Here is a 13,679-nt window from a genome sequence, read left to right on the forward strand (position 1 = left end):
TTTTAGCTCTGTTTCCTTGATCAAACAATACTGTAAGTGTATGTATCAAGTAGGACAAATCAACATAAACTAAGTGCACAATTTCTCAAAACTTTTATTATGTTTCTGTACTGGAATCAAGAAGGCTAGCATTTGCATTTAATTCTGCAATGTCTTTCTAGTGATATTTTCCAGCAGTACCCTGCAAGTTTTAATGAATCCAGCAGATGGTGCCAAATAGCTAAAATAATCTTTGTAAAATGTCACATTTGTAGATTCCATAACTTCAGACTTTCAGCCTTAGGAAACTAATTACATGCAGATGTTTACAATTTTCTCTTGGCATTTTACAAGACTATTCACTCACCAGGAACAATCCTGAAATATTTATTTTCAACCCAATTTCTGTACAATTTTAATTTAAGGCCTACTTATAGCGCTTGTTTATTTTGAATTATTAAATAAATAGCATGTTATGAGCAAACAGAAGCCTAATAGGCAGCAAATATAAAGAACCAGATGTAAAAGAGACTTTTCCCAAACTAGGAAACAAAGCAAATACATTGAAACAAAATATTGACTTAATGAATGCTAAGCCATGAACACAGCACTCACTTGCTCAGCATGGAATTATATGCTCCAATATTTTCTACAGGTTCCATGTTGTGATATAATTTTGCTTAACAGCAAACCAGAAAAAAGATGATGTGCAGTTTGTTGTTGATCAAGTGCCATCAGAAACGGACACTTTCCACTGCCCCTGGCACTTCTTGCACAGTATTCAGGGAGCAAATGGTTTGTGTGTGATAAAAGCAGAATGTTCGACTTGTCACGGGATATTATGCCATGCCAAATCAGTTACTGTCGCAATCAGTGATGCAAGATCATGGATCATATGGGTATTACTGGTGCAATTGAATTGGATTAGCTTTACAATGATTGTTTCTTGTTGTAACTCAACTTGTTTTGTTAATGTAACATGGATTTTCACAGGTGAACTGGCCATATGAAAAATCAGAAGAGCTGAGGAAAGCCCACTGAATGGGTCCATACAACTGCATTAATTCCCCCTCCTTTCTCCTTGATAATCCCAGGCTTTTTGGGGAGCCTGTCCACTCCTGTGCTTTTCTATATTTAGCTTCAGCAGTAAAGGGTTTTGTATTTTCATCACAAAATCATGCTTTTTAATCTCACAGTGGTGTTAAAATTTGAGATCATCAGAATCCATTGTATCCTTTCCTGGTATAATTCATTTTTGGCACCTTTCCCCATATATTCAAAAAAAAGGAGGAATTTTTTGCCCTCTGTTAAAATACAACACATGCCACCAGCTTTCTACTGCATTGCTAAAGAGATAGGTCTTAAAGAAGAGTGAAAAGTTTAGAATGAGAATTCCAGAATGTAGGGGTTTGGCAGCTGAAGGCATGGCGAGTAATGACAGAAGTGATTGATCAAGTGGCTAGAGTTAGTGGGGCATAAGTACCTCAGAGTGCTGTGGGACTGGAGATTACAGAGATAGTGGGGTGTCAGGCAATACAGTGATATGGAGATAAGCATGAGAATTTTAAAATTGAGGCATTGTTTAATAGCAAGCACATGGGTAATAAGTGAATGATCTTTGTTACAAGTTAGGATATGGACAGCAGAGTTTTAGATGACCTCAAGTTTATGAAGGACAGAATGTGGGGCAGCTTGGCCAGGAATGTGTTCAAATAGTCACATCTGGAGGTAACAAAGGCGTAGCTAAGAGCTTCAGCAGTAGAGGAGCTGAGGCAAAGTTTACAAGATGCAGTGTACTGGAGCTTGTGTTGCTAAATGACAGCTCTAGAGGAAACTGGAATCCTAGGTGCTAAGAATAACAGATTTAGCCTAGAAAATAACAACAAACATAAAGGAGTCTCACATAAATATCTTTCTAGTAGAGCTACAAGTGAATGGAAGTAGGAGTAAGTAACATATTAAAAATGTGAAGCAAATCTTAGAGCAGCAAGTGCAACTGCTTTAACACATTGACAGAATTAACATTTTGGGTCCAGTGATCCTTCTTTAGAACACCCAGTTTTCTCTGCACAGATGCTGCCAGACCTGCTGAGTTTTTCCAGCAATTTCTGTTTGTTTCTGATTTCCAGCATCCTCAGTTCTTTTATTTTTGTCTATAAACCCATGACCAAATTCATTAGGAGGACAAGGGCAGCAGATACATGTGAACACCACCACTTGTCAGTTCCTTTCCAGGCTACTGTCATTCTGTCTTGGAAATATATTGTTGTTTTTTCAGTGGGTCAAAAGCCTGGAATTCCCTCCCTAGCATTGTGGATCTACCTACACCACGTGGAGTACATCAGTTCAAGAAAGCAGCTCGACACCACCTTCTCCAGGGCAATAAATGCTGGTGCAGCCCACGTCCCAGGAGATGAACAAAAAAATTGCTTCCTAATTGGTTTTGAGACTGGAACAGTGGATGTCAAATGATGGATATTCAGAGTGGCAGAGTGTGGGAAGTGATCCTCTACTTGGATCACTGTTGTTCACATTTCACAGGAATGACTTGAACTTTGCAATTAAACACAATTTGCTGCATTTATCGATGACACTAAATTTGGGCCGGGGGTGGGGGTGGTGGTGGTGGTGATTGCCAATACTGCGCTGAAACATAACAATTACAGGGACTTAATTTCTTACTTGGAAGATACAGGTCTAAATGAGGTCGTGGAACAAAGCAGTTTCAGAACACAAGTACACCAATTACTAAATTTTGAGCCATGGGTTAGCAAGGGCATAAAACACCAAACCAAGCACCTATCTTGATTCAGAAATGGACGGAAATGAAAAATAAGGAAGCTACATTAAACTTGTATCAAACCCTTTCCTTAGACAATATTTTGAGTACTATGTGCAGTTCTGATTCCCATATTATAAAAAAGGATGTAGATGCAGTGGAGAGGTTGTAGAGAAGATATATAAGAATTGTACAAAAAAAGAGTGAGGATACACTTCAGGAATTGATTGACAAGCTTTGTATCTTTTCTGTTGAAAGATACCGAGTGGTGATCTAATGGTGGAGTTTAAAATTATTAAAAGGTTTTGATAGAGTGGATACAAAAAGAGGAGTTTCTCCTTTGGGGGGGAAAAAAATAGAGGCAATCAATAAAAGGTAGTTGCCATGAAATCCAAGAGAGAGTTCAGAAGAAACATCTTTACTTAAAGAATGGAAACCACTATCACAGCAAAAAGTGGTTGAAGTGAAGAACGTAGATGCTTCCAGGGACAAGCCAGCCAAGCAGTAAGTGAGAAGGGAACAGAGAGGTATGATTACAGATTGAAAAGAAAAAAAGTTGAGAATATTTGGATGAAGCATAAATCCTGACATGGACTTGTTGAGTCACTCTGTGCTGTATATTCTATGCAATGTAAAACTAAGGCTGATTTGTTTTTCCAGACAGATGTAAGAACGATTTCAAAGTAGCAAGCGAGTTATTACCATTGTCATGATCAATATTTACCCTTTAATGAAGTTAATTAAAACCAGATTTTCTGGTAATTATTACATCACTGTCTTTAGGACCATGATGGTGCAAATTGACTATCACATTTCCTATATTATAAGTGACCAGACTTAATTAAGACTGTAAGTTACTTACAGAAACAGTAATTGCTGGAAAGACTTAGCAGGCCTGGGAGCATCTGTGGAGAGAAAACAGAGTTAACGTTTCAGGTCCAGTGACCCTTCTTCAGAACACAGTAACTTGTTACTTAAAAACTTAATTGGTTTTTATGCTCTGATATCTGAAGGTTGTGAAAGGTGTTATCTAAACATCTTTCTTTAGTATATATAGAGTCACATTAAAATTCTTTTAGTAATAACATTATTTACATTCCTCAAAATAAAATTTGAAGAGCCTGTTTTAAAGGTAGTGGTAAACAGCTCAAAGGTACTCCCAAAGTAACGAGGGAGTCTCAAGATTTTGACCCTCAACAAAATTGCTAGCTATCTATTCCCATTTTTCACAAACTGCTGTGCACGAGCAAGCCATTTTAACACGTCACAGTTGTGTTTTCTCAATTTTTGTTTTTTATGCACCAAATTGTCAGAACAAAAGACTGTCCAGTCTTTGTTTTGTGTCTCCTCCTGCTTCAGATTGGAGAATGTGGCTGATAGCTGTTAAGAACTTCTAGCCCCTGATGGTGATGTCCCATCAAAATGATCCCTGACTCCAGATGAGGCAAAAGGTCTGAAGATCCTGGAGACCTGAATGGCTGGGTTTGTTGATAAAGGTGAAGGTGAGATACTGGCAACTGCAGGTCCATCTCCATCACCTCTCATTTGCCTCTGTGATGGCTTGGCAGGATAAACCTTGTGGAAGAAACATGATCAGGCACTGTTAAAAACTTACAGAGGAAATGTAATAATCTTTCTTCAGTTCCCTTTACTGTGGATATAAAAAAGCTGAGGCCACAGAGGAAGAAGAGGGTGAAAGAAGCAAGCGGCTAGTCTTGTTTGTGTAACTGTTACTACTCCTGCCAAATAAAAAATCAGTCTTAGTTGTGAAAGTTTCAGTTGAGCTAGTCACAACAGTGTGTCGTTGTTTGGTGTGGGGCAGTTTGCTGGAGTGAGTTCCAGATTTCGTCTTCCCTTTCTGTGAAGCAGACATTCTGACATCATCTCTGAAAACTTCTCTTTACTTTGAAGGTGATGCCCTCTTGCTCTGGACTGTCCAACCAAAAGAAATGGGTCTTCACTATCTAGGCTGTCAAATCCTTTAATCATGGTGAAGACTTCAATTAAATCAACTTCCCATCAACTACATTGATGGGAATGCAAGCTTAATCTGTGCAATCTGCCTTGTAAATGAATCTTTTTCACCTTAGTATTAATCCAGTGAATGTGTTCCTGGGTTAATACACCTTCCTTGAGAAGTGGTGCCCAAAATTGAATGTAATAATTCACATAGCATGTAACCACAATTGCGAACAACTGTAATATAACTTTGTCTATTTGTATTTCAATCTGAATGAATGAAGTCCACATTCTGTTAGCCATTTTAACTATTTTTGAAGCTATTCAGTTGCTTTCGTTTGTTTCTTTGCCTTGTCTCCTAAATCCAACTTCTCATTCTCAGTTTCTAAATTCTCAACAACTAGAAAACCCTGGAAGTACCTTTCTCAAGCGAAAAGTAAATGAATTGACACTTCCCCACATTAAGCTTGATCCTCCTCCAATCCTCTCTGTCATTGTTTCACGGTATAGGGTATATTAGCACTAGCAGTCCCATGTTGTTGGTCAGAATATGCAATTAAAAGGATACGTTTGAAGTTTATTTTATTTTCCAGTCTTCTGTGTGATGAAGGATAGCTGAAAATGTTTATGCTGGCCAACATCCAACATTTTGTGAATAATGGAGAAGTAAACTTGGTCTGCTGGCATGGACTATTCACACATTAGCACTTGCAGAGGTGGAAAGGTGCTTACTATATGGGGATTGTGTCATATATTTAAATGAAATGTAAACTTGTGTAATATGCAGTGATGACGGACAGCTGGGGGGAAAAAGTGTTTTGGAATGCATTCCCACAATGTTGAAATACGCCTCCCGCTGGTTCTTTCTGACACCCCAGCAGAGACAGCGGCCATGTGAGGTGCTCTCCATAACTGTGTTAACCTGACATCAATTTACTTCAAATATGGGAGCTGAGAGAGGAAGTGGTTGTTTTTCCATCCTTGTAGAGAAATGCCTGAACTCTCTGCTTTATCTTTCAATGACTTGCCATTGGGAAGATCAGGAACCAGGCTGCATGTTATCATTCTGCATTCTCTGTGCCCTCTCAGCAACAAGCATCATTTCCAGGTGGAAACTTACTGATAATATGTTGAGAACTGAATACAACTTCTTTCAAACACTTCTGATCATACTTGTACGGATGGTAACCTGACCAGAAAAACTGAGACAAATTGATGCACTACATGACACCTATTTTTAAAAATCCAGTCACAGCCTATTTTCAAATGCTTTGATCAAAAACTGCTACCTTTGGTTTATGAGAGAAGAGTTGGAGCGGTAATTTAACGACTTGGTTTTATGTAGCTGGTCTACCATTACTTTAGGCAGAAAAGCGACACCAGCTGTATAAGCTCCACGTCATGTCCAGCCACCGGGCTCTACATAAATAAACGGTTTTCACCCCACTATCCATTGAAATAAAATCGAGTTTGCTTAAACCATTTTGAAATTAGAAATAGGGAAAAGAATAAAGAACCGATGCAGAACAGTAGAAAACAGTTCCTGAGTCATGAGTGATTCCAAATTTCCCGGGATAATCTCGGAATTAAATAGTGGTTTTTTTTTGCTGCAGCCAAATTTCAAAATGCCTTTAGGACCCAATGAAGGGATTCAAATATTTCAAAGCGACAGGTTGTAGAGACACAGAGTTTTGAGTGCAATGTTTTTTTGTGAGTTGTGTCGGTAGAGGTTCGTTACCGAGCGAGAGAGGGCACTTGTTGAAGTCATTGTCTGCTTTACCTGCTCCAGTTGGTCGCTGCAGGATAAATATCCTGGAATAAAATTATTTGTATTTAACAACTAAATATTCTGAAATATTTAACAATATAATAGAAGGTAATTTCTTTCTTACTTGTTAACTTTAATAACTATTTCTACTCCAATCTATCAATGATTTAAATTCGAATATTCACTATATGTCTGAATTAACAATGTAATAAGTGTTTATCAATGTGTGTGTCATTCAGATTCCGGTAACCGGCTCACATCTTAGCGATGTTTTGCAGTGGATTTCTCGAACTCGTATTTCTGTTTAATAGGACTTAATGCTGGTGCAAAGAGCTGATCAAATAAGACGACGCGGATCATCATTTGATTAAAAAACGGTCCAGCTTTTAAGATTCAGTCCCACCAAAACTGGACTGATATCGTTTTCAGGTAAAATCCTGACCTGAGCGAAAAAATGTTTCCCACTTTGTATTTTTTTATTGCTCAGCAGTCTGGGGGAACCCAGCACGTGTCCATCACCTATCAATCAGCACAAAAAATGGGGGAGGCCTCCTTTGTATAAGAGAGGATTAAAATTTAACTTTAGTTTTGGTCTGTCTGCATTTGTGTGTGTTTGGGGGAGGGGGAGCTTTGGGGAGAGGATTATTTTATGCAAACAATGTTTAACAATTTCCAAAAGCATGCACCCATTTCAGAAAAAGAAACCAATGTGTCCGCGTATTCTGCACTTCGCTTTTATAAGTGAAGAGCCGAGACAATACCGCGAATGTTGGTTTTCTTTACATTAAAGAAAGGTCTGGGGTACCTTCTACTTGTCACAGGTCTTTTGTAAAAGCTGAATTCAACGTGTTGATTATTCATCAACTTCTCTCTAAGAAATGCTTCAGTTTATTAATTGAAACGAGTCTGAGTAATTATCGGGAAGCTAAATCACAATGGTAATTTTTATTTTAAAAAAAAGAAAGTTGAAAGCATTAAGCAGGTTTGAGGTCGGGGTTTTGAGAAAGCTGTGGCGCTGCTGCTTAGTGTCACATCCCAGATTCGGGTTCGAATGCATTGACGAGACATGAAATGGTGTAGTAAAGAGACCAGCGTCTCCTGCGTTTGAAGTAATCAAGGTGATGGCCCACAGTGCAGACACTCACCAAGGAAGGGGAGAGGTGCAATCGCCTCGGTAAACCGGGAGGCATTGGCTTGCTGTTCCCCAGTTTGGGGTTAAAAGCCTGGCTATTCGAGCCGAGTTAACGGACTGTAGTAAGTTACAGAGCTTCGGCGCAACTAATTACGGAGGGGCTCTCACTTTCACTCTCCAGTGTAAACTCCATGCACGCCTCTGAGATGCTGTTAAACGCTCCCTGGACTGAGCCACAGTCTCCCGAAAGTTCATACCGACACCAACTTGCGGCACCGACCCTCGCACTGGTTTCCGTTCATATCGCCCGTCGGGAAAAAAAGAATCGATTCCAGAAGTCTTCAGCTACTGATGATTAGAAATACAAACGACTGTAACATGTACCGGCTTGAATATTGTATATAGCGGGAAAGAGAGGGGCAGGACTGGCGATGAGTGTATAACTGAGAACAAACAAAATGTTCTGGGGGAAAAAAACATCCCTCAGTAAGACGTTTATCGGAACTTGAGGGAGATTTGAGTTGTGGGCAATATTTCAGCTAGAAATGTCCACCAACAAATTCTGTCTATTCCCATAACCATTCCCAGTTCAAATTAATCAGATTTTGTTCCTCATTCCCACTTAACGAAAAGCGCAACTCTTTATAACGATGACCCCAACTCTAAACTTAGTTAAACTGGGTACACAGCAAGGTTCAAACAAAAGTACACTTCATCCAGAACAAAATCACACTACACAATTAAAGCTCCCTCATTATCACAATGTTTTGACAAAAAAAAAGACAATTGACAAATTCACATTTATTTTATAACAATTGAAACATAGGATAATTTGCTGTATTTTCATAGATCACGTTGACTCCGATCTGAATTGTTTCATTTTGCATCATGACAGGCGGGAATCTGACCTTAAAGATTAGTTTAACGCGCAACGCTTTTGCATCCAAGCGGTAGTGGTGTTTGTATGGTAGAGTTAAGATGTTTAAAAGCAAATTGAAAAGCTCTGTGTTAAAATCTCCCGCGCTGCAACACTGAAAAAGTTAGTTTGACAAGTAACTCACGCCACCGCCATGAAAAATAAAAGTTCCCGTTCACTGGTGACTGTATTGTCCAGATGTTTAGCGCCCCTTCACCAACTTTGTTTTGGATAATACTTATTATGCCAGGTTATGTTTTCGATAATGTTAAGATTTAGCAAAGTACAAAGGGTTTGCTCTGACTGTGTCTATTCCGCTTCATTTTGTACATTCAATTCATAAAAATATCCATTCTAAACAGATTCTCTCAATGTTTAAGGCGTACCAACATTCAACTATTCGCTGCGTCTAGACATTTAAACGAAAAGAAAATACGTCCCATATTTCCATTTGATTCGTTCTCCCCCCCCCCCCTCCCCGAATACTGGAAATCTCCTCAAACTTAAACTTCTAGAATGTGTACGGATATTCTTCCCATTAGCACTTTTTTCGCAAAGCAGTCCAACTCCCTTCACTTATATACAGCCTTTTAATGAAGAATGTATGAAATGTGGAACAGGAAATAATTTCTCATCGTCTAGACTCGCCATTCAGTGTAAGAAAATGCCAAAAGCTTATAGCAACCTCGGCACAAAAGTACATATATCATTTTTGCAACGTTTCGCCTTTTATCTACCAGGTGGTCAGTCCCTGAGCTTCCTCCTTCCAATATTCCTCCCGTTTTACAGATATTTAATTTACAACCAGCAGATGGCAGCAGAATTCCATACTTCAGTGAAACTCCTATTCCTGACTTTAAACCTGAGCGAGCTAATTTGAAATAGTGACAAGAACTACGACTTTTCTTTCTCGGCCAAAAAAAAGAAGAAACACGTTAAAGATGTGCCATTGTGTTTGCTATGTTCTGCAATAATATAATAATTTTCAATAATAATGCAGAACTGAGCTTCAGCTTCATGCTACCATATATAACACCAAAACTGTAGCCGTAATATCACGTTTGACAATTATTAATGATCGCTTGACTATATTTTGGTCCGATATATTACGCGCATCCAAAATCGCCTTTAATGTGGAAGCTGGCTTTGGAGTGGCGCGTTTTAACAGTTGTGTAAACTGTGATGCTAAATACCCCTTTAGCCTCAAACCATTTTAACAATCTCTCGACTTCAATAACACAATCAGCATTAGCCAGACTCCATTCATTTAAAAACAAGGAATTTCAGTCTTAGAAATGAAGGGCTTCTTTAGCTGGAAATGAATGCTCCGCCAGTAAGGTGAAACCAGCTGTGAAATATCTGCCCTCGCGTTAGTGACAGTCTCCAGCCTGTATTCGGTTCCAAATTCGACTGAACGACTCGGGGCTATTTCGCGTTTGATTCCCTATTTAGGAGAGAGAGCATTTGGATATTTGTGAATCACTTTCCACGCCACAAACGTGTTCACAAATCTGTTCAGCGCACACTTCACTGCGAAATAAAAGCGTAGGATTCAGACAGATGTTCTACTCACTGGACCAAATGGATAGCCGGCGCCACTTTTAAATTAAAAAAAACAAATCTGTCATGAAAATAAGGTGATGACTTTATTATTAACTAGAAAGAGGGTCAAGCGGTAACTGAAATCTCACCAATGCAGAAAAGATCGCAGACTCAGACCCAGCAACTTTCCTTTTAACTGCAGCACTTTGCGCTGTATCTAAAGTTGTGTCGTTAGATGGAGTTGCAAACTCGTTGAGTTTAATCTGCTACCGATTTAGACGCAACTTTGTGGGGGTAGTGGGGGCTGAAAGAGTCATTTCTTTTGGTGAAATCTTTTTGGAGCCGCCGGCTTTATAGAGAGTAACGCGTTGCCGCACCCTAATTTCGTTCAGATTTTAACCCATCCAACAGAACCGTTTACCGAATGGTCGGTTGGAATACACCGTGATAGTCGCATTGCTGACTCGCGTGAGAATAAGGTGGCCAACATGTGCAGATTAATGTCAGTGCCCAATGTTCCAGGTCAGCCTCCCCGGGTCTGCTCCACACACGCTTCTATTTTCCGGCAAGCTTCTCAGACAATGTTGGGAGTCTAATTTTTGTCTGTCCTCTTGGATTTTTATTGTGCATCTCGCATTTGGAGAATTGCACTGTTGGCTGATGAGGTCCGATGCCCCTTGAAGTGACAAGTGGGAAAGTTCCAAAGCCCCGCTTTGTGCTTCCAACCCGCGTGAAATAAAAGCTACCCAAGTGCCGGCGAAATCACACAACACAGATCAGATGTTACCTTGGTTTGCATTCCCTGCAGTAAGCTGCCTGACCCTCAGTTTATTTAAACAAGTCAGCTTTGAATGTTAGTAAAACAGCTCCGCAGCTGCTCGCTTGTGTAGCGGTATTTCAACAATTACTGAGCACTTGTCCGATTTTACGTAAAACTAACGCAAAAACGCTGCTCAATTTTTTCTCCCTCCCTGTGATAGTGTCCGAATTGTGCGGTGTGCTCTAAGTCCGACTAGGCTACGGCGGCGGAATAAAGGTATAATCAGTGCCGGCTCAACTTTAATCTGCAGACAAAACTCACCACAGAGTATTGTTGTAAACTAGACATTAATATTGTAGAAATGCAACATTGTAGCGCGGCACGCGATACATGAAGCGACGATCCTGAATCATTTTAAATGCGTGCTCAGAATTTGTTTTCTGCATCAGCCTGAAATCTGTCAACACCAAAAATATTATAGAAGTGCTCTCGTAATTTTCGTAAACCGACCCTATTCTCCGCATCAGTTCCAAAAGGGTTATTCTCCAAACAGAAATTTCCTGTAAAGGGAGAAATTGTCCCTTTACAGGAGACAAGGGCACCTCGAAAAGTTGATTTTGGGAAGGTTTTATGGCTTAACTAAATGCGACTTTTAATGAATCTCAGCGTAAACCAGTGAACAATGGAATGTAAAAATGAAATATCCACTTTCTTGTCGTTCAAAGAAGTGATTAAAAAAGAATCTGGCAACCACGCGTCACTGGGAGGAGGAGTTGAACTTGGAGTTAAGCGCCTGACAAGTCTCACACCTCCTCGCAGTCAGCAGCTTAGAATGGAGTTTAGAAATAATTGCACTTGTATATTCGTGCTGTGCAACACGCTTTTGTGCAGACCTCTCAACACCGTACAGCAGTTCACATACTCCGTTAGCAGTGCCCTTGCATTGAACTTTCACCTTGCGAACCCGCCCAGACTCTATTGGCTAACAGTCACAAAAACAGAGGACATTTCCCCCTTTCCTCCCCTACTCTGTCGCTTGCAACAGCCTTAAAACTCGTTACTTTCCGTCTTTTTCACATGGGCCCTTTCGCAAGTGACGTGAAGTGGGAAAATGGAATTGTCAGATAAATCAAGGTTTGGGGACAGGAGAATTTAAGACACAAATTTCACCTTCTGGGAGAGATGTGTGTGTGGAGATTGAGGGTAAAATAGGTGCCCAAGTTGTCAACATTCTGAATGGTGCTTTCCCATTTTTTTTTCTGTAATGAGAATCAAACGGCAGTCGCCTTGCTTTAACCTCAACTTTTCTAAGTTTTAATGATTTCACCAAAAAAACTGTGGTAGGAGCACCCCCCTCCCCCTTTTGAGGGGTTTGCTAACAAGCGCTGTGCTGGGTGCCTGGCCCAGTGTCCTGGCTCCATCCTCTCACCTGGGGTTGCCTCTGGCCAGTAGCTGCAATCCCCGAGGAAAGGGCATAGATAAGGGGGAAAAAAATCTTTTTAATCACCACCCTCCCCCCGCAAAAAAAGACTGAAATCTTTTGTTGACATAGCAGGTGGATGTGACGTCACCTGGACGCTGCAGGCACAGAGAGAGAGAGACAACACAACAATCTCACAATCCGCCGAATGCTTTCACTTTGTAACTGCTGCAGATTAATCACAACATCCCTCCTTTCCCGTTAAACAAGAGAACAAAAAGAAAACCCAGCCCCTGATTAAAAGTGCAGCCTCTTCCCAGTGGCAGCTTGTGTCAATGTGAGGGAATCTGTCAAAGACAGGCACGTGTGAGGTGAATGCTGTCTCTTTGAGGTGGGGTTGGTGTATCGGGGTGGAGGGGAGGCTGCTGTGACTGGAGAAGCAAAGATATTGGGAGTGAACAAGGAGCCAGTGAGCGCAGTGCTCTCCCTCCCTCCCTAGTGCCTATACACTGGGCTGCCCTCTTCCCCTCCCACTCGTACACAACACCAGTTTCTCAACCAACCCATCTCTCCATTCCCCCCCCCCCCCCCCAAAATGTGCATTTGCAAACATTAAATCGAACCTGAAGAATTATTTCGTTCCGCACCACGTCGCTCATACTCCGATAAACGTCGCTTTCACTTGTGGTAAGTTTCGAATTAACTTTTATTTTTTGTTCAAACTCCCGTAAAGTTGAGAGATAAGATTTCCAAGGTTATGATTTTCTCTCCGTCGGTTTTCCAATGGAAGCCCCCACCCCCTCATTGTTGGTGATCTCTTCCCACCCCCCAATCGTGAGTTCGTGTTTTGGTTTAAAGGAATCCTATCGCTTTCATGGGGTTCTCATTAATTTAAACGTGACGCCCCTGCTCCACACACGAACTCTGGCTTTCCTGTATTATTTCTCTCAGCCCGAGTTCCTCCCCAGCCAGTCACTCGCATGACCAAAGTGGGACGGAACCATTCTGGTCAAGGAGGGTGATTTTTTACATCAGTAGTTAAACCTGCTGGAAGTAAATTTAACATAGTATTGTATTGATTTAAACTTATGTGTGTTTTAACAATAAGAAATGAATTATTAACGGGCATTAGAAAACGTAAATGAGTTATAAGGAAACTTTCGTTCTTCATGAGAACGCTCACTGTCTTACACTCAAGCTAATTAAGAATTCTACCCTCCCCTTTTCAAATTTAGAATGTAATTATTGACATTATTGTGAATGATTTAATTGAAGCATTAGTTTCAGCGTGTTGGTGACTGGACATTACTCTTGGAAGCTCCAGTGCAAAGTTTATTGTTACGAACAGCTGATCTGAAAAGTTGGCAAATTGATGGATTTGAATGGGACATTAACATATGAAAGAGATTACTGCCCAACCGTTG

At 40.4% G+C, this 13,679-nt stretch overlaps 2 protein-coding genes across 13 annotated transcripts in view; one reads left to right on the plus strand and one right to left on the minus strand.

Moving 5' to 3' along the window:
• Positions 1 to 13,147, minus strand: part of ppp1r3ab (protein phosphatase 1, regulatory subunit 3Ab) — a 116,521-nt gene extending 103,374 nt beyond the window's left edge. The window contains exons 1-3 of one of the 5 annotated variants that reach the window (XM_072551457.1): positions 8,679 to 8,965; positions 7,631 to 7,965; positions 3,621 to 3,663 (exon numbers count right to left, since the gene is read on the minus strand). Coding sequence is in view for 2 of the 5 variants with exons in the window: in XM_072551459.1 (XP_072407560.1) it covers positions 3,621 to 3,663; positions 7,786 to 7,810 (68 nt within the window). In the remaining 3 variants the exon portion in view is untranslated. Of the gene's footprint in view, positions 1 to 3,620; positions 3,664 to 7,630; positions 8,206 to 8,678; positions 8,966 to 12,878 lie in introns of those variants that run through there. The other 4 variants (XM_072551455.1, XM_072551459.1, XM_072551460.1 and 1 more) reach the window with 4 other exon arrangements.
• The window catches only part of foxp2 (forkhead box P2), an 808,606-nt gene continuing 807,248 nt past the window's right edge, over positions 12,322 to 13,679 (plus strand). For 6 of the 8 annotated variants that reach the window (XM_072551467.1, XM_072551465.1, XM_072551461.1 and 3 more), the window contains exon 1: positions 12,326 to 12,942. The gene's annotated coding sequence lies outside the window, so the exon portion shown is untranslated. Of the gene's footprint in view, positions 12,943 to 13,679 lie in introns of all 8 variants that reach the window. The other 2 variants (XM_072551474.1, XM_072551463.1) reach the window with 2 other exon arrangements.

Source organism: Chiloscyllium punctatum, chromosome 32 (assembly GCF_047496795.1).
Source record: "Chiloscyllium punctatum isolate Juve2018m chromosome 32, sChiPun1.3, whole genome shotgun sequence".
In the NCBI taxonomy this organism is placed as follows: Eukaryota; Metazoa; Chordata; class Chondrichthyes; order Orectolobiformes; family Hemiscylliidae; genus Chiloscyllium; species Chiloscyllium punctatum.